General features: G+C 37.9%; 1 protein-coding gene across 2 annotated transcripts in view; it reads left to right on the plus strand.

Annotated features, from left to right (window-relative positions):
• The window catches only part of Necab1 (N-terminal EF-hand calcium binding protein 1), a 157,428-nt gene that overhangs the window by 132,276 nt on the left and 3,212 nt on the right, over nt 1-21,940 (plus strand). Inside the window, exons 10-12 of one of the 2 annotated variants that reach the window (XM_003479884.5) lie at nt 11,512-11,624; nt 18,117-18,194; nt 19,554-19,645. In XM_003479884.5, the coding sequence (XP_003479932.3) occupies nt 11,512-11,624; nt 18,117-18,194; nt 19,554-19,645 (283 nt within the window). Of the gene's footprint in view, nt 1-11,511; nt 11,625-18,116; nt 18,195-19,507; nt 19,646-21,940 lie in introns of those variants that run through there. The other variant, XM_063257540.1, reaches the window with a different exon arrangement.

The following is a 21,940-nucleotide window of genomic DNA, read 5'->3' on the forward strand; positions in this document are numbered from 1 at the left end:
TGCATGGCTGAATTGTGAATTGTAGAACTATGAAAACCCTCAGCATGTACTAGATGAAAAATGAAAATTTTATGCGTGTGTAAATAAATGGAGTTATTGAATATGACTGCCAGGATAGAGTATCATGCACATTTTATCATAAGCACATTTTATAAACTCTGCTAGGTTTAGCACTTTCCATACCTGAGCTGAATCCTGCTCTTGTATTTCCAATATTTATATCCCTGTTTATGCACTTTCCCCAGAGAGAGTGGTGACAATTTATGAGGTGGACTCAGCTGCAGCAAAAAATTTGAAAATTAACTAACTGAAAAGCAAGACGTACTGTGATTTTATTATTTTAGTTTATTTTAACACATTCACGGTCACGGCACATTCTGTGTGGGAAAGTTGGATGTTTGCTTTTACATTTAGTGAGAAACTAGACTTTGTGATCCTGGATGCTGACAGGAAATTGATTTTTTTCACAATACTTGATGGGTATGATGTGCTTTATAGATGTTGAGGAACACTCACCTTTACATGGAAGCTGGGAAATCCCTTTCATCTGTGTATGACACACTGTTTCACAGGCACTGACTACATGATAGGAGGCGATGCCCATTCATGTGACAGGCACCTGCCCATTTGTTCAAATCCAGGACACAAAAGGATTCTTCATAGAAAGCCGTAGGGTTTCTCAGAACAGTTAAATAATAGCTGCCCCCATTAGAATGTTAGAGATCTGCATATTTTCTGATGATGCAACTGTATTTCTCACTGTGCTGCTCACACTTTTCTACCTCCAAAGACATGGCGATGGTCTGTTTTAGCTCATCAGGCACCGCAGACTTTACAGTGGCTGACTTCCAGAGGAAGGTGAGCAGCTGTGGAGTCCCCTCTGTAGAACAGCTGGTTCCTTAGGTCTTGTAGGTACAGCAATTGTTGATCTTGTGCAACTGGTCTCAACTTATAGGCTTAAAGAGAAGGACAACTCCAAGAAAAATGAATGAAACTGTCCTCATGTTGCAAGAGACAATCATGTATCCTTAAATAATGTCCCAGCGTGAGATTATTAATCTCTATCTATGAGAAAGAAAAATCATCCAAGAGTTGTTCATGAAAGAGGTCAGGTTGTTCAGAAGACAGAGGTCAATGCCAATACACTGAAAGATTAATACACACAGGGTTACTAATTCAGCAGTACATGAAGTATGGTCAAAACATAGTGAAATTTAAAGTTTAAAAATTTGTTACAATAAATTAATCTCCCTCAGAGAACTTCCCTCACTTTGAACACATATTCTATTGTGTTTTTTTCCTTTCTTTTTTTGTAGAGGGTTGTTGTTTTGGTATTTTTAGTCACTTTCTGAACTAGTTCTAGATGTCTTCTTGCATGTGTGTCTTCAGTTGTGTTATCAAGGCTACCTCAAAACATTTACCTTTCACAGAGTCATTTTGGCTTTTGGAAGGAAATAAAAGTTGCACAGTGCACAACCTAGTGAGTAATGTAAGTATGAGAATGAGGACACACTGTGTAATTACTAGACAGGAATTGCCATAAACATTTGATTGGTGAGGGTTGGTCAAAACATAGAGATACAGCAAATGTTTAAATTTAAAAATTTATTACAGTAAGAGACACATGGCTGTTAACCTTCCTTTTCAAAGTACCCCTCATTTCTCTCACTTCCCATCATTCTTGGCAGTGTCTCTTTTACTGCAATAAGTTTTTATTTAATGTAAACATTTGCCACATCTTTCAAACTGTTGTACTTTAAAAAATTAGGACTGGAGGCGATTCAGTTGTCAGTACTGTTCCAAAGCAAGAAGAGATATCCCTTGACCATTTTCAACCATGTGTACTAGGTAAAACTAAGTATGATGCCTGGGAATAGACACACAGTAATAGTGCAAACTGGTTATTTTCTCTCAGAATTAACAATAAGAGCCAAGTGTGATGGTGCATGACTGTAATCACAGAACTCTGGGATACTGAGGATCATAAATTGGAGCCCATCCTCAGTAACTCAGTGACTTAGCAAGATTCTGTCTCAAAATAAAAAATAAAAAAGGCCTGGGATGTAGCTCAGTGCAATGGCTGTATGTTCAATTTCCAGTATCACCACTAAAAAAAGAAAATCAGTTAGCATTATTTGTCATTAAATGTATTTTATTAGTGGTAATATATGCATTACTATTGATTCCTATAAAACCTCTTGTATTCAGAATGAACAAAACCATTTTTCATAAGTTATTTCACAGCCAGTGCTCATAATTGTATCCTACTAAGTGTTCAATGATTTATTCTGGTGCCTAAAACCACTTTTAGAATTCATTGACTAAAGATATTTTTTTCTTTTCCATTAGTGAAGGCATTAGAGCTCTTAAAAATAAATTCCACAATAGAAAGCAGATAAGTTTGTATTGCAGCTGTTTTTAAAAGCCATCTTTACTGAGCTCATGCTCTATGCCAGAGTGATGCTGAACACCCACATGTACCACTCAGTCCTCACAACCGCTGAAGGGAGTGGCGCCATCAGGGCCCCGGATGTTACAGATGATGAAATTAAGACATTGTGAGAGTTAGGAGCTGTAACTGAGCCCTGTAATTAGGAACTAGACCTTCACTCATTGCCGGAATGTAACATTACTCTGTTAGTTTTCTCTTCGCACAGACACAATACCTCACACCCTCAACTTAACAGAAGAGTTTTAATTTAGTTCATTTCAGGGAATTCAGTCTAGGGCTCCCAGGCAGAAATAACATTATAAAGGGGCGTAAACAAGCACAGATACTTAGTTCACGCCTGCAGGAGGCAGTGCAGGAGATGAGTGCCAGAGAGGAATGGGCAAGGGACCATATGTAGTACCTGGGGCTACCCCCATGACCTACCAGACACAGCCAGGAGTATATATTACTGCTCTACGGCTAGGTGTTCCTTAATCAATGACACTGATACAGAAGGATCAATATTAGTCACAACTTCCAATCTAAGTTTTTGGTGGATTTCTGATCATTAAAGTAGAGGTATTCTTTGTCAGTGAGTCTCGAGACTAACAGGACTGTATCGTGAGGTTTCCTATCATAAAAGAAGAGCAGATTATTTGGTGGGTCTTTTTTCTAAAAGTACAGAAAAAGTCCTGGACTCTAACACTGCCATATCTACTTCACCAAGCAATGAACCATAATGTATGCTGAGTGTAGGATGTGATGTCTTTTTTTTTTTTTTTTTTTTTTTGCCCATTTTCCTCTAACTCAAAATAATGGAAGAAACATGTATTAAATACCCATTGTAGGCAAATCTTTATATAGGCTGTTCTGTTTAATCTTCCCCCAAACTGTGTGGTATAATTGCCACTCTTTAAATTTTGCACAACAGAAGAGTTAAGAAAGATCAACTAATTTATCCAAGGCCACATAGCTAGTAGGAATAAAGCCAAATCCTTTTCATTTATACCCTTGTTGTTAATAAAGAAGAGGACAAGATTACAGAGATACATAAAAAGAACACCTAACAACTACAGAGTTTTCAGGGCCACTTCAAATCTACTTCTGGAATGAATGAATACAGAATGCTTTTAGTCAATGATCAAAAGCAAAATTATTTTTATTTCTTGCTCCACAAATAACTTAATCCACCTGCCCCAATATATACTAGGCCTAGAGAGAATGCCTAGAGATAAATTCTCACAATCTAGAAAAGAGACCAGAAGGAAATAAAAGTATCTAACAAGAATCTATAGTAAAATGTGAAGATTATTACAAGACAGTATAGATTTGCACATTAAGGTGACAGAATCTAATTTAAAGGACTATAGAATGTTTCTAGAATGACAAATTTAAGACAAAACCAGAAAGAATAATTTTTAAATGGTATTCATTTATCTATTACTACATTAATGTTCTAATATTGTACAAAAAGAACACTATAGCACTACAAAGGAGTATTAAAGTGTCCTGAATGATTTGTAATAAGCATTACATAAAGATAACCTAGACAACTTGGGGTTTTAGTGTTGCTCTAAAAAAAATAGGATGTAAATGTGTATTGGGGCCTGAAATTGAACATCACGATCTTAAATAACTTGTTGAAATTGTGGGGATATTTTATTGTCCTCTAACTGTCAAATGGTAGGCAGTGGGGATGAATCAATAAAAGGCTGACGGGAGTTTTGAAAGGGATCGCTCCAACTGGCACACACACACTAGGTCTGACTAGGTATGTCGCTTCACCTAAATCTTTCTTACCAAAGCCGCTGTGTGTCTGTGGCCCTACTTACCAAATAACTGTTGGAATATCACAATCATTTTTCAGACATTTTCTACACTCAAAGAAGTATATTTAAGACACAGGAGCACATCCTTATGCTTTTTAAACGCTCAAACATTTCATTAGCATATTGCTGTGGTATAGACTAAAATAGCTTTTCATATATTCCTTATTATAACAGGAGCCTCCAAATCTAAAAAAAATTTTTGACTGTTAACCCTCATCAAAAGATAATGTTTTTTTTTTTAAGTAAACTGATACTGCCGTATGTTCATAAGTGGGGGACTATCACCAACTAATCTGTTGAGGAGTATCAAGTCAAAACACGGTCTTGCTTTGTAAAAGCTGTTAAGAGATTGTTATAATACGCAAGAAAATCCATGGTATCACTGAAGATATACTCAGAACACAATTGTAAATAGGGCCAGATAATATGAAAAATATGGCGCATTTAAAATCTAGCTGTCTCCTAAAGATATGTTGGATTTTAAAAAGTTGATCTCTATTGAAAGATTCCAAGAAATCAAAGACAGACACAACTCTGACCTTGTATTACTGGAAATAAATTCTGCAAACTAGGATTGACTCTACCTGTGAACACAGCACTTTTCAAACCAAGAAATTCCCAATATTTCATCTTAGTTCCATTGTAACAAAATTCTCACAGGGTAAACTGACAAAGGTGTGCTATTCCTTCTAGATTAAAGAAACAAAAATGGAGCACCATGAAAGATTAAAATGATCACTAATTAGATCACTAAAAATGATCTAAACTAGTTATGCACAATTTGAGCTTTGAAATTTCTGTCAGCTTTCAGGCTGTAGATTTGGCAGAGAAATATAAACATCAAGAAGACAACAGGACTTTTGCCCCTCTGTCCCAACCTCAATATCCCACAATTCAAAAAGTTATCAGCAGATTAGGGGCTAGGGACTTACTTAGCTCAGCGGCATAAGCTCCTGCCTTGCAAGCAGGCAGTCGTGAGTTCGATCCCCGGTACCGATAAAAAGGAAAAAGACCAAAAAAAAAAAAAAAAAAAAAGATATCAGCAGATTACCTGTGCCTCATAAGCTGATTTCTTTGTGTAAATGTCTGAGGAAAGGTGAGGGGAAACAGATCTTATGTGGATTTCAAAGTAAAATCTAGGAACCAAGAATTTAATTTTTCCATTCATACTCTCATCAGTGAATGAAGCAGTTAGCTATTGCTGCATAACAACCCACCTTATATATCACTGGCTAAAAATAATCATAGTGTTGAGGTGGAAAACTTAGCCTGGGATCAGTGAGATTGCCATTATGGTGGCAGATGGTTTTCTTCAAGTGTCTACATTCAGCTGCATGTCAGCTTTGCTGATCTCACCTCAGCTTTCTAATATGTCTAAGGCCTCAGATCTGTTCTACATGTTCTGCATAACTCTAGAGTGAGGACTGGCATATGACAGCCTGCTATGCATACACCTAAAGTTGTACTGGAACACAGTCATATCTGTTTGCTTACATTTTATCTGTAGTGCTTTTTCAGTATATTAGTAGTGGCTACATAGCATGTGAAGCCTAAAATATTTACTACTGTATCAGGTAGACAGATTATTTGGAAATTGGAAGGGATGTAAGAAGGGAGAAGGAGAGAAAGGAAAGATGTAAAAAGAACTATGATGTGTGGTGTATACATACCAGCTACGTATGCTGAATATAGTCATTGTGTACTGTAAGCATGTATTAATTAAAAAAAAAAAGAAGCTTAGTTTGTTGGCAAGAGCATGGGAATAGAATTCTGCTTACCTGATGGAAATGGGAAATTATGAAACCTCTCTGGAGGGCAACTACACTACAGACGTCAAAATGAAAGTCAACACTTTTTATTAGTATGTATTTTCAGTCTACAGTGATTACATTCATCATGAGGAGCTGGTGGGTATTTGGGCCACTTCCAAGATTTAACTATTGTGAATTGTGCTGCTATAAACATGAGTATGCATGGATTCCTATACCATGATGACTTTAACTCTTTCCAGAAGATGCCTAGAAAGAGGAACATCTGAGCAGAGTAGAATTTCTTATTTTAGTTTTATTTCTTTTGAGAATCTCCCTAGTGATTTCCATAATGTTTGTACTGGTTTATACTCTAATCAATAATGAGAAGGGCTCTTCCTCCCCACCCCACGCCTTGCCAGCATTTGTTTTTATCAGATTGCTTGATGATATCCATTCTTCCTGTAGTAGGTTATAAATTTGTTGTTGTTTTAAGTTGCATTTCTTTAATGGCCAGAGATGTTGAATATTTTTTCCAGTATTTATTGGCCATTTGTATTTCTTCTAAGAAGTATCTATTCATTTCAGTTGCCTGTTTTTGATAGGTCTTTAATTTTGAGGGCATCTAACTATTTTGTTGTGTATTCTAGTTACTAGTCTTTTGTTTGAGATGGCTGGCAGTTGTTTTCCAAGAAGCACATTGTCTCTTCACTCTGTTGGTTGTTTCCTTTACTGTGCAGAAGCTTTCTAATTTGATATTATCCCATGTGTTGCTTCTCGGTGTTACCTATTGTGCAATTCAGAAAGTCCTTACTACACTTGTGACTTCAAGTCTTTCACCTATTTTGTCTTCAGCAGATTAAATGTTCTGTTTTAGTATTTAGATGTTTGACATATTTTGATTTTAGTTTAGTACCTGGTGGGAGAATGGGTCAAGTTTCAGTCTTCTGCATGTGGGGAGCCAGTGCCCCCAGCCCCATTTGTTAAAGAGACTGGGTTTTCTCCAGCATAAGTTTTTGGCTCCTGTGTCAATAATCAGTAGATGAATGTGCTTGGAGTTTTTCTGCATCCTGTCTTCTGTTCCTCATGTCTGTTTTCTGTTTGTTTGTTTTGTTTGTTTTTGCCATTACCGTGCTATTTTTATCACTGTAGCTTTGAAGTCTAGAATTGTAACTCCTTCTGTCCATCTCTTGTTGCCCAAGAATACTTTTGCTATTCTAGATCTCTTCCATTTTAATGTGTATTTTAGGCTTGTTTTCTCTAGTTTTGTGAGGAACACTCCTGGTATTTGATTGAGATTGTGTCAAATCCATATACCAATTTTGAAAATTTGGCCAGTTTGACTATATGTATTCTTCTTATCTAGGAAGAGGAGATATCTATTACTTTCTGGTGTCCTCTTTGATCTTTTTTTCAGGGTACTATAAGTTTCATTGTAGAGCTCTTTCACTTCCTTGGATAGGTTAATTCCTAGGAACTTACTTTTTCTTGATGTTATTGTGAAAGATATCACTTCCCTTATTTATTTATTTAGCTTATTATTTATGTACAAGGATGCTATTAATTTTGTGTGTTGATATTTGTCTCCTGCTGAACCACTGAATTTGGTATTCAGTTTTTTGATGGAATTTTTTATGTCTTCTTTGTAGAGGATCACGTTATCTACAAATTATGAGAATTTGACTTTTTTCCTTTCCTATACATATCTCTTTTATTTCTTTTTCTTGCCTGATTGCTTCAGATAATCTTTCAAACCTATATTGAAAAGTAGTAGTGACAGAGAATATTTTTGTCTTGCTCCTGATTTTAGAAAGAAAGCGTTCAGTTTATTCACATTTAATATGAGGTTGACTAAAGTCACACTTGGCTTTAGTCATTTATAAAAAAAGTATCTCACATATATTCAATTGATATAATGTTGCAACATTGTGAAAGTTAGAGTATGAGAAAAATAGATTAAGCATTAATGATAGAGTGTACAGAAAATACATTTCTGTATATCTATGTAACGGAAAGCTAGGTGGCCATCAAAAATATATGAAATGTGAAGCCAAATAATGAAAAAAATGAGGCAATTTTACATGTACTGTTATGAAACACTTTCCAAGATATATTGTTAGGTGAAAAAAAGAAATGAAGACAATGTGGGAAGAGCTCTACCCAGAATAGAACACATTTCCATGCACAGCATAGTTCTGTATCGGTTCAGACGAAAACTGAAGATAGCAATCACTGTGATGAAGAGGTGGCTTTGCGACCAGTATGAGTAACAATTTTCACCGAGTAACACTTATTCCTTTTTAATTTTTAACCATGTGCATATATTATCTTTACAAAAATAAATATTAATTTAAAATAAAGTAAAATATTACAAAGGAAGTTTGCTGGCTTCTGCTCTAGCAGACTTGTTCACATGACAATCCTGTGGATCCAAAAGAAAGAGTAGAAACACTAAGGTTCCTGGGCCCTAACTTGAAACTGGTACTGTCAGTTCTGCCACACTCTGGCAGCCAAAGCAAATTAGAAGGCCAACCCAGATCTGCAGAGAGGAGAGGAGAATCCATGTTTTGATGGGAGAAGCAAAAAGTGATATTTCATAGGGTATAGGTTCAGAGAGTAGAAGAGGATTCTTATCATTTTTAACAGTCTGTTCTGATGGATCATGTAGGAATTGCCCTCAGGTCAAAAGAATTACGGTGGACTACAAGGATATATTTAAGTATCTCATTAGGAAACTGTCTTAGTTACTTTTTACTTGTTGCTGAGACAAAATACCTGATGCCCAAAGTTGGGAAAGGAAGGTTTAGTTCTTACGGTTTTTGGAGGTTTCAGTCCATACTTAATTTGGCTCCATCTAGGCCAGCATGGCAGGGCCACAGTTCCTGGTGGCTGCAAGGTAGAAACCAGCATAAGAGAGAGAGACACGCCTTCTTCCACCTGTTACATCGTATGCTGGCTCCACCTTAGGTGGATGTAGCACTGACACCATCAATCCAAGCTAGACAATGAACCAATCACAAATGCACAATGCAAACGCATGAGGCCAGGGGGCCACCAACATAAACCATGACAGAAGCCCATGAAAACCATGTGAATGACTGTGAGTCACAAATGCCCAGTGAAAAACTCCAGGTAGATTTTTAGGAAAAAAGACATGTCCACCATCATTTTGCAAGAGATTATTTTTAATTCTCTTTAGTTATGAATATAAAAAAAAAGTTGATGGCTCACCACAAAAATTTAGGAGACAATTGTAGGCTTGAATATTCCAATTCTTGATTCATGCTCCTGAAAGTATATAGAACCAAGGTCAAAAAAATTGTTGAACTCATCCCAGTGGCTAGACAAATGGGGACAATGGGTCCAAATGCACAATGGTTCCAGTGCAATAAGCATTTGGTCCTAGTCCAGTTGACATTCCACACAATGATTCTGGAACCCATGGTCTTTTCATCTGCAGCTTTCCCATCCCTAAGATAGGTTTTCATCCTGCCAACAGAAAAGGAAAAACAATGTGGAGGAGGCTCATAGTCTTAGGTCTTGGTTAAGAAAATGATGCGTAGTATGTCTTATCTATTGAGGATAACTCATTAGCTGATTGACCTAACTGCACAGGCGGCTACAACACGTGTCTAGCAATGTACCTAGAAAGAAGAGAAACAAACAGCTTAGAATTAGCAGACTCCACTTTGTAATCTTCAAATATTCATTTGCATCCTTCTTTTCACATGTAGAACACATGCATGCAGATTCCTCCACAAAGAGACCACCCCAAGTGTCCTAGTTACTGGTTGTAATCAAAATGTAAGATCTTTGGATAAATCTGTCTTGATTGTAAGGTGAGAGTATAGTCTTCTGAGTTCTGAGAGAAAGAGAGAGAGAGAGAGAGAAACAGAGACAGAGAAGGAGAAGAAAGAGAAAGGGGGGGAGAGAGAAGGAGAGATGGATGGACAGAGGGGTGCAGGGAGAGAGAGAAGGAAGAAGAGAGAGACAGAATGCAAAGAGAATATACAGTGATAAAACTGGGCAGGATAAATGCCACAAAAATCCCATTCAAAAAAAGGATAAATGAGAAATGCACAGTATTCACTGCAACAATAAATTAGTACTGGGAAGGTAATTTTCAGCTAAGGAATTGTGGTATGTGACCCTGAAACTGTAGTCTGGAAAGATTTCTGCTACCCTTTGTTTTGAAAGATTATTAGTCCATTATCCTCTGAGACCATCTGAAATAGCCCATTGCATAATATTACCTGCTTCAGGTGGTAAGAGGACTTGAATTATTCATAGTCTGCTTCCTGCTCCATATATACTTGTAGGCCCAAATATAATGTTAAGGCCTAAATAGTCAAGGAATTTGAAGATTAATATCTAGGTTTCTTTGGTAATACAGCCCCCCAATTTGGTAGCCACCTGGCCAATTTCCACATAGCCAGTGTCATGTGTCAGTGATCACACCTAAAGTCTTTTTCTAAACATAGATCTCTAGGTTCCCTTCTTCTTTTCCTAAGTCCTAAAAAGACAAGGATTCTATCTTGAGCCATCACTGTAGCCACTTGAGCCTCAGAATCCAGAACCTAGTATTTACTTGACACAAACTGAGAAATTCATTGGAATGTGAGACAGTAGACTTTGGATTTCATTCCAGCTCTTAGGCTATCTGGCTGGTAATTTGTGAAGGTCATTTTCTTTAATTCTGGATTATTTTTGTATTTTGTTGGATTTTGCAGTTTTGTGGCTGACATAAATTCTTACATTTATTTTCACTTTTATAATTTTTCTCTCAATCCTTAGATAAGAGGAAAGGACTAATGTTGATGTATATAGTTCCATGAGAAGCTGCAGAGACTTTTAAGAAACACTCCAAACTACAATTACTTTGTTAGCAATGGGATTTGCTAAACGAAGCAATTGGCATCCAACCACATGTGGTCCACAAAGAGACCACCCCAAGTGTGGGACTCCACTTAATGCCGTGGTGTTCTGAACACGGCCTGTTGTAGAGAGGTAATATATTTGAGAAGCCTATAGTTGCTAATGCATCATTTGGAATGCATCAGTGAACATGTATTTTTTGAAATTTGGTTTTTGTAATGATCGTCATAACATGTATTATAGCACAAAATATCTAAGAAGCTGAAGCTGTGCCGTATAGAAAAGAGACTCTAGGATGGTGATCTCAGCTTTGTTGCTTATTAGAGACACACAGAGAGGTGTTTAAAAATACCAGTGGCTGGGCCCACTCCCAGAGATGCTGATATAAATGTTATGTTAAAACCTTAGAAGCTTTCTTTTCAGTTCCTGTACTACAGCCAAGAAAAATACCCCACCTATATTGACAGGCTTTCTACAGTTTTTTGTTTGGAACAGTCATGGCCTTCCTTGTTCACATTTTGGCATGGCAGTTGTTTGCTTTGTGAGGAGGGTCAGGATGGGCAGTAAGGGTGCCTTTAAATGAAACTCTGTGACAGCCAAAGCTATCACACTGCCCTTTCCTCGACAGCACATCATGCTGGTGCAGCGTCAGATGTCTGTGATAGAGGAGGACCTGGAAGAATTCCAGCTGGCCCTGAAGCACTACGTGGAGAGTGCTTCCGCCCAAAGTGGGTGCTTGCGGTGAGTGCTCCTGGCAGGATTCAGCCCTGTGGGTCCCACTTTAAATGAGGGAGGGATGGGAAGCAGGCATCTGAGAATCCTCGGGATAAATTATGCTGACCAATGTAGCTCTGGGCCACACCTTTTGCAGAGTTTGAGTGTTTATTGTCTGATCCTTGGATCCTAAGATAATTTTCTAAGGTGGAGACCCAAGGAAAAATAAAATGAAAAATAATTTGCAAAACAGGAGCTGCAGGTAGACTGAAATTCCCCCTTTGGTATCCAGGCAGCCAGCATTCATTTAAAATCATGTCTAGAGATGATAGGAGGCCTTGACTCCATCCAGCCTTGATTTCCAGATACCCCATGGCCTGATGAGCACTGTCCCATTATGAAATTACCCGAGGTCTCTAAAGTCGTAATTTCAGATCTCCTTTATTTAATTAAAGCAGTAGTAGCTCTTCCCATGGGCACCACTCAGCTCAGGCTTCTATTATCTGAGACTACAAAAATGTACTATGTCTCTTGTGAAGTTTTTTTACTCCAACCAGTCTAATAACTCCTAGAATAACTTCCCAGAAATAATTGCAGAAGTGTCCTAACCAGGACCTGCAGTGACTCTAGTGAGTGTCTTACCAATACTAGATATTTGTTCTGATCCTATATTCACTCTGCCTGCAGACCCCCAAATCCATATTATTACTACTGTCTGTTCCCCTTAACTAGACACTCTGCCTTTTGCACAGCTGTCAGTGGATGATTCCCTCTTACTGTACTTCAGACCTGGCAAATTCCCTCTCTGAGACATACACACCCAGCTGCAGGTCTCTGTCAATTCTAGAGCCCAACCCCAAATTCATCTGCATTCAAAAAATTTTCAGAGCTGTCACTGGCCAGTGTGGAACCTTGCTTTAGTATACATGGAAATTAAAACTGAGGCACCAATTTGCAGGAAAATGCTTTCATTAGAAAGTAAGGCTGGGCATGGTGGTGCACCTTCAGCTTTCAGGAGGCCAAAGCAGGAGGATTATCATGAGTTCAAGGCCAGTCTGGCTACCTAGGGAGATCCTGCGACAAAAAACAAAACAAAACATAATGTACCTTACTTTACCTTGAGGAGCTTAGAAAGGTCAGGCAAGCAAAAGAGAATGAAAGTTTAGAAAAGGACTCCAGCTTGAGCTGCCAGGAACACACTCTTATGAAGGGGATCCGACTGGCCCACCCACTGAAATGGGAGGCAGTTTTTAAGGATTAGCTGAGGTGGCCCAGGGTCCCACTTGATCACCACTCACTCCTGGTTTTATAGCTCAGGAATTTCCTTGTCTTGAGGGGTACTTGTGTTCCCATGAAATGGTTGCCTCTGTGGTGGTCTCAGTCAGGTAGGGCTCTGCTTCTCCAGGAATCCAGGGGGTCAGTCACATGGTTAAAACAAAGGCTGGAGGCCTCTGAAGTTAGCTAAACGCTCCTGTAAATCCCTTCAACAAAGACAATATTACATAAATTCAGTGCTAATCACCTTTATTTTGCCAACTTTTAAACAGACACTTTTGAGATGATTAACAAACCTGTATGCAGAGCTGAGAAGGGATTTGAGCCAAAGCTTTCAGGTAACAAAGGATATAAAGTGAAGATCATGAGTTGGTTTGCTTCAATTACATACTGAGCATCTGGAGGCCCAAGTGAAGGATCACATTTTTTAGCAAAAACTGCTTTTAAATTCCTGACTGCCTTAGAATAAAAACACAAATTACACTTTTCATAAGCAACAAGCTCAGAATCCTGTCCATCACCCATCCCGATAGTAGACTGTGACTATGTCACAACCAAATCCACCCTTATTCTGCGAGGTTGTTTAAACTGCATTTCCTAATGATCTTCAAATACTGCTTTGGGACAGCTCTTTAACAGATGTGCATTTGTGTTGGGGCGCATCTGTGTGCACACATAAACACAGACTTAGTCTCTGAGCACTTCGCTCTTCTCAGTGACTAATTATACTTTCTGTATACTACAGCAGTACATTATTCCAGCTAAGGGGCTGGAACCTCTCATCCAGGGGAGAAGATGAAACATGAGCCAGGGCCACTGCTGGTCAGCTTCCTCCCATGAGTGTGAGCGTTTGCTCAGCACCGTCCCTGGCGTACATCTTCTCCACGGTGCCTCTGTGCCAGGAACACAGAAGCTGTTGTGCTGGCATTATCCGTGTTCTACTTCCCATCAGCTCAGAGGGGCACAAATCAAAGTCCATTGCAGTTCTTTTAGCTAAGTAACTCCAGGATTTTCCAAAGCAAGACTATACACAGTTTTTTAAAGCCCACTCATTTAAAAATAAAATTGAATATTTGGAAAATGCAAACGAGGCTTATTTATACCTTCTGCAGTGTAAACTGTAGGAAGAAGAGCTCCGTAAACTGTTTTTTGCCTAGTGAGGCCCCAAAGATGATAAAGTCTGTTTCCGGGATTAGGGGATTTACATGTATAAAGAGACAGAGAAGTGTATTTTTCAAGGGTCAGAAGCCCTGCTGCAGTGGGCAATGTGCTCCAAAACCTAAAGCAGCCCCAGAGGGAAGGACGCAGGCTGGCGGAGAGGAAGAGAGCAGATGGATCCAAGCTGTCTGCTACCAACTCTGTCCTCTCGAGTCCGTGAAGAACGGCTCCAGCAGCTCCTGCTGAAGTGGAGGGAAGGAGAGTCTCCTTGTTCTGTAAGATAAATGAGCCCCTCTCAGCCTCTCCTGTCCTTTACAAGACTGTTTCTTAATGGTTCTTTGTTCACGTCTTACTGCTGAGTCCTCAGTTAGTTTCTTTTATAGAGCAGAGAGTTTCTCACACAGAAGGTGCATCCGACATTCACCACACACAGATGGGAGCTATGTGGAACAGATGTTGCGCCAGTGCATCTAAGTTCGACTTTTCAGATGTACAATTAATCAAATGCAGTTCTGTAGATCAGTGGATGAATGGTCAAAGTTTGCTTTGGCACACCCAGCACAGTCACTGAGCACTTTGCTCATAGCCTGGGGATTGTCAGGCTTTAGCAGTTACTCCCATGATGGCTAGCTTTGCATCATCATGTGTAGACCCTGACTGCCACCATAAAATAAAATAGTAACTTGTTGAGGATTTACAAAATCTATTTTTCATCCATTTTCTTAGTCTTCCCAACAACCGTTAAGAGGCACAAATTATGTCCAGTTTAAAAGGAAACAGGCTTGGGTGTGCTACACAACTCGTACTTCATTTATCTGATTCCAAAACCCACACTGATTCTTTCTTGTCAATATCTGGTCATCCTAGGGCCAGGGATGTAGCTCAGTGGCACAGCACCTGTCTGGCAAGTGCAATGCCCTGAGTTTGATTGCTGGCACCAAACAAAAAATTTTTGGTTATTCTTGAACTAGAACTCCCTAGACTTTTTGTGGTTAACCATGGGTAGAATGAACAAAATTTTTCCTGCCTTGATTATTACCAGACAGTCTTGCTTTCTTAAACTCAGACACTAAATTACAGAAGTTTTTACCTTGTAAGTTATTTGATTAGAGAGACTCAGATTTTTTTTTCCAGTATGGGGGATTGAACCAAGGGTCTTTGCAATATATATATATATGTATGTATATATATGTATATGTATCAGTAGATATATATCACTAGGTATATATCTGTGTATCAGTAGATATATGCCTTCAGTACCTTTTCATTTTTTAAATTTTGAGACAGGGTTTCCCTAAGTTGCCAAGTTTTCCAGGCTAGGTTCCAATTTATGACTGCTTGTCTCAACCTCCCAGAATTCTGGTATTATAGTCACCATACCCAGCTAAGACTCAGAATTTTGAGGACTCACAGAGCCTACAGTATACAGTTTTTTTTTTTAAATTAAGGTAGTAAAAAATTTAAGTGATAATTTGTGTGAACCAGTGTATCTCTCACAGACACACACACATACACACACATGCACACACAATTTCATACTTTAAAAAAATAAATTTATTATTTACATTAACTTATAAATATATTGCTTATAATTTTGGAGATTGGGAAATCCAAGGCCAAGGTACCAGCAGATTAAATTTATATGGAGGAATTCCTCCTCATAGATGGTCCACCTCTTAAAACCATCATGTTGGGGGTTAGGCATCAATGTAAGAATTTTTGATGACATATAATTTCAGATCATAGCTACCCCTAATACTTAGTATATATTTCCATGATTGGTAATTCTTTGTACACTTATTGCATAATTATGAAGGCTTGTTAATCCATTTGACATAAGGAGGAGCTAACTGAATAAATGTGGTATACACAGTGCTTTCAGAACCATGGTTGACATGAGGAAGAATGGTTTTTGCTTTCAAAAATCTTAGAATTTGGGGCTGGGGATTTAGCTCAGCGGCATAAGCGCCTGCCTTGTAAGCAGGCAGTCATGAGTTCGATCCCTGGTACCAATAAAAAAAAGGAAAAAGGCAAAAAAAAAATCTTAGAATTTAATTGTGGGAAGAAGACACTGATATTTGAAGAGAGTAAGCTATTAAAGCCATATCTCAGCCTAAAATTTCACAGCTATTAAGATGATTTCTGAAATCACTTCTAGCTATGAAATTCTAGAAGCTGAATGTGTTCAAAACTCCATTTCAAGGGTGTAGGAAACATAAACGTGGGTTATACTGTAAGCAATAGCCCTCATATTTCCTAAAGAATTGCAGAGTATGGTGGCACAAACCTGCATTTCTTACACGCAGGTGACTGAGACAGGAGGATCACCTTGAGTTTGAGGCAAGCCTGAACTATGTAGTCAACCCTGACTCAATTAAAAAAATCCTAATGCGAGGGGGCATTGACTCATTAATCAGAAATAAGTATTTAAATAGATAAACATTTGGACAGAGTTTGGTGTGGGAAAACGTGAGAACTGTCCCTCCTTTTGTGCCCTTTCTTCACTGGTTAGGCCCCGTGAGTTAAGGCAGGACACACAGAAGGAAAGCAGAAGCCAAAAGTAAGAAGCAGAGTCCTGTCCAATTTGCACTGAACTCGTATCCCCCATTCCACAGATGAGGAAATGAAAGTTGGGTAAGGGGCCCTAAGTGACACAAAGTGCATATATGTACTGTACAGTATGAGACAGTATACATATGCATATTAATTGGCTGATCATTTATGAGATCTTATAGAATCCACGAACTCCTTGGGATGAGACCATCACAAAGTCTCTTTTGGTCAATTCTTACGATCCTAACAAAAGACAAAAGTTTGGCTGGGGATACAGATCAGCGGCACAGCACCTTCCTAGCAACCACAAGGTCGTGAGTCCAATCCCTGATACCAAAAAAGAAAAAAAATTGAATAATAATATGTGCTGCATCATGTCTTAATGAACCAAATTAAAGAACTACATAAAACACTAAACTATAGGCAAAGAACTAAAGAAACATGTATTAAAGTTCCTGTAGATTCTTACTGCCACCTGCTGGTCATACTTAGGTAAACTCCAAATCTACAATAATCTGCAATAGTATTTTAAATTTAGTAAAATCTTTGTTATTAACTCAAAAATCCCGATTTCTCTAACCTTTTTTTTTTTATCAAATACCAATATTCTATTTAACAGTTGGATGAAAATCTTTCAGAATTCAGTTAAGGCATCTTTGTCTCCCTGCCTTCCCTGTTTATGAACATGTCCCCTCTTCCCGTTTGCCAACATGGATTTGGACTTTCTTCATCTCTCAGCTAAGCTCCTTGTGTGCCTGCCTACTTTTCCTGTCTGCTCTGTGTGACTGTTATCTGCTCATACCCCACACAGCCCTCAGCAGGGTCCTTTAAAACTCGCTCTACATGGCACATTCCCTGTTTAAATCCTCTGAGGACGCCTTGTTGCTATAGGATTAAATCCATAGACTTCATCTCAGCTTATATTTTTGACCAGTCTTATTTCCTCATTCCTCCAAAATATGGGCTTTTAGGCATCTCCGGATGATCAAAGAACTAGAAGGGACAAACTGGAAGAGGAACTTTTAAAAACAGTAATTGCCAGAATTTGAACTCTCAAATTCGATCCAAAGTGGTGTGAGAGGTGTGTTTGTGTGTGCGCGTAAAAGAGAAAGAGAACCTTTATGTACCAACAAACTAAGAGTCAGTTTGCAGAGCAGTGGTACCCAGAAGGCTGGCCCAGAAGGTGTCCTGCACAAGTGGAGAAAGGTTGGGAACTTGACACGAGCCGTGGTGGTTGACAGGACCAATTCATGGAGTTTGAGGTGGCACAGATTCTCATTTTTATGAACTCTGGTATAATACACTCAATAAATCAAATAAAACTTACAAAAGTTGTATTTATGACATCTAGTGTATTGTGAGACTGTGCAAGCCAGAAAACAAAACAAAAAAATACTGTGCCAGACAGACAGACAGACAGACATTCTGTGGGTAGATAAGCTTCTCATCATCTTCATTTGTAAAGCTGATTACAAAAATTGGTTCCTCCCTTATTTTCCACTGGCTAATCAGGCCTTTTCTTTTTCTTTTCAGTATTTCAATACAGAAGCTTTCAAATGAACCTCGCTACATAATTTATGAATTCTGGGAGAACAGCAGTGTGTGGAATAGGTAAGTTATGAGCAATGCTGATTTGTTTTCGTGAAACCAGGAAAAGTGCGACATAGATGATGAAATTTTCAGGCTTGTAGGAAACATTCCATTTTATTTATTTCACCCTAAAACGTGTCTTTCCCATTACTCTGAATCCCATTTTTGAGACAGGGTCTCACTATGTGGTTTCAGGCTGGCCTTGAGCTTGTGGCTAACTTCGTGCCTCTGTCTGCCAAGTCCTGAGACTACAGGCATGTGCTATCACACCTGGCTGCTGAGTCTCGCAGCTTATGAGTTTATTTTACGGTTTAGAAGTCATTTCCCTCTTGAAGCACAGATACATTGGGTATTGATTCACTTGAGTTAAGAGCTTTTTATTGATACTTTCAAACAAGTACAATTAGATACAGATCATGGATGTCTAAGGAACTTGAAAGTGGTGAGGGTGTAGAGCTTTATAAGCTTAATGGTTACTATTTTTAAATTAAAACTACATATAATGGCTAAGATCTTCATAACTTTTCTATATGTCTCTACACACTATAAATAAAGGCAAAATTCAGAACACTGGCAAAAATAAAAGCAAGGTCAGTTGTGAAATTTAGAAAATGATTAACAACAAATAAATATATAAGTAAAAAACTGACAGGAAGGAAATTTTTTGATATTTTGAGGTTATTCAAGCAGTTCCACATGGCTTTAAGTAATACAGAAAATACAGCTCTTTAATCAAGGTTTGAGGGTATTAAATACAACAGTGGGAATGGAACACCTTAATTCAGTTGATACACATTTTACCTTAAAATGTCATTCTGTAGCTTTAATAAGGCACTTGGAGGGTTGAGGATCACAACTCAGTGCTAGGACACTTGCCCAGTGTCATGGGGCCCTAAATGCAATCCCCAAGTACAGTGTCCAGCACCAAAAATGAGAGGGGGGAACCTCATATAAAGATGAAGGCAAAATGACCCCAGATGTAGACTACAGCCTTAAAGACACCTAATCAACCTTAGGCTTCTTGGCCTGCATTTTAAGATACATGATTTCTATTTCATATTATTCTAAAGGAATGGAAAAATGGATAGTCCCTTTTATTGGTTATCTTATTTTCATCATTTCTTCTGAAATTCAAGTCTGCCTCCTATTTATTATCCTGTGTAGAATCAGTATTCCTATTTTAAAAGGCTTTTTTAATTTCTGATGACAATTGCTAAGTTTTTGAGTCTTTTTTAAAGTGAGATAACCATTAAAGCAAGTCTTTATACAGGCACTTAACACAGATCAACCAAAACCTTGCCATCTTGACTTAATCTCTTGTGTACTCTCCTTAGGTTGTAAATAAAAATGAATAACCTTAACTTGCAATAATTTACACAGCCACCTTCAGATGAACTATAGCAAGACTTTCCAGAGAAGTAATGTGGATTTCTTGGAAACTCCAGAGCTCACATCTACTATGCTAGTTCCTGGTAATTATTCTGGGTTCACCTTGCTCCTCTGTGTTTGTATCTGCGGTTTTTAAAAGCAGCATTTTCTTTCCCAATAAATATTATCAGTGATATCCTCTGTTTCTTTATATATCTAATAATTTGGATTTTGGGAAGAGAAAAAGAGATTTATTCTTTTGCCTTTAGCCCTTACTTGGCCCCATTTATATTCCTGGCTATGTTAAAATATATTATTGGAAGTTTGCTGGTTTGACTTGTACAAGTGAAACTGTAGTATTTCAAAACATCTTCAAACTCCTTACCATATTGAATTTACACTGAATACAATTTGAAATAAATGACTGGATGTTGACTACAATTATGTTAGACATATTTTCTTACAATAGCTGTTCAAATAATATTTATAACTAAAGGAAAGAAGAATGGAACAGGGTGTTGAAATAAAATTGTCCGGAAATCTGGTCTGACCAAAGGTTAAAATAACTGAAAACCAAAATACTTTTGTTCTTCTACCTATTCATTTACCAGTAAATATGTATTTTTACAGAGTATTAAAATGCACTTGACCCCAGAGTAAGTGATGTGCTATTTGAGCTGTACTTCTAAATAAGCATTGTGATGAAGGCTAAAAGGGTACAAAGTAAAAATGCAGCCCTTACATATAAAGTGCCATCTGTCCAGTTTGAAAGGAATATTGCAAACTAAATGTTTTCAGGGAAAAAACAGTTGCCATTCAAAACAATATGGATTTAGAGAAGTGGTCACTTCTTCCTAATCTATGGATGAGGTCTCAGATTCAAGGTTGAGTATGTTATAATGCAGGTATTTTAAGAGTAATCTGGAGTCACTGAAAATTTTAAGAAAAATGGCATGCTGTAATTAGTAGTAACTGACAGGAGGAACAAAGGCTGACATTCTGGAGCGAAGAGATTAACTAGGAAAAGCCAGGAAAGAAAAGTCCGGGAAGTAGGAGCTGGCCAAAGTTTGCGACTCTACTTGCTGATGCAGTTTTTAGGAGTCAACCACAGTGACATGACGGTTGAGCCACGGGTTTAGTAAGGAAGTATGTAAGAATAAAATAAGAAAGCCTAGGAAAACGCCTTTCTATAAAAGGTTGATAGTTGGACAAAAGCCTCATTTATTATTAAGGACACTGAGGGCCACTAACCACAAACCAGTGCAATTTATAAATATAAGATGACCAAAAATTGCATTTTTAATTTTATAAGAAAATGTAACAGAAAATATACAAATGAGTTTTATCAAATTTACTCAACACAATCAACTGGTTGAAGTGATACCTGCTTGAATGACACTGGGGGTAAACTGCTGGAGTAGTTAAGGAATCGAAGAGTATCAAAATAGGGAAATGCAAGATATAGCACTACTTGGGGGCACTAAGACTGCTACTCAAAAAGTTTTAATAAAGTTATAGAAATTTTAAACTACAGTAGATATTGACAGATCGGAGAACAAATAGATGAGGAAGTAAGTTCTAAAATTAAAGCCAGATGAGGGGAAAGGATGATCAAGTGTAAAAAATTTCAAGCTGGCTGACTTATGCCTAAGCCTGAGCTCCAGCTGTATATTTACTCTAACTCTTAGGGACATACTTGTCTGGCCCAGAGAATAGTGGTCTGGTAGAATTTCTCTGCTTTACAGCTCAAACTGAATCCTCAATTAAGAAGACAATGAATATGGTTGAAAATTTCTATTGGTTCACAATTTGACTCATGCAGCTTATATTAGCAGGCACCATAGCTTAAGGCAAGTTGCAGCTGATGGCAGTTAGCAGGTTAAGAAACACATGTCTGACACTGCTTTCCATCCGTTCACTCAAGAAGTTTTACTTAGCTCACAGTGTTCTAAATAGGGAGAAAGGGCCTAGAGTATAAATTCTATACATGCAACAGCCTGTATACACAGAATGCAGGAAAATGAGACTGATGTCTGTCGTATGTCCATTGATTTCCAATACCATTTTATTAAGCAGATTTGTGTATTTTTGTGTTTTATGGTTGTAAAGGTTAAAAAGGTCTAAAATGAAAAATGTTTTTAAAAAGCAGCTAGCGCATTTAGAAACACAGGATGAGTAGGTTTTTATTATTAATTCAGAAATTGATTTCTAATAAGATTGCTTTACCTAAGATACATCTCAAAAAATGAAGCAATTAAGCCAGACTGCATCAATATATAAAAATATAAATTAAGATATAGTCCTATAATTCTCAAATTAAAAAAAATAAGCCAGATGAAGCATAGTGGGATATAGCAGCTGAGGCCATTGGCCACCATGAACAAGAGGTGAGACAAGAG

The sequence above is a fragment of the Cavia porcellus genome, unplaced genomic scaffold, assembly GCF_034190915.1.
Source record: "Cavia porcellus strain 051 isolate PalLab524CR breed Dunkin Hartley unplaced genomic scaffold, mCavPor4.1 scaffold_10, whole genome shotgun sequence".
In the NCBI taxonomy this organism is placed as follows: Eukaryota; Metazoa; Chordata; class Mammalia; order Rodentia; family Caviidae; genus Cavia; species Cavia porcellus.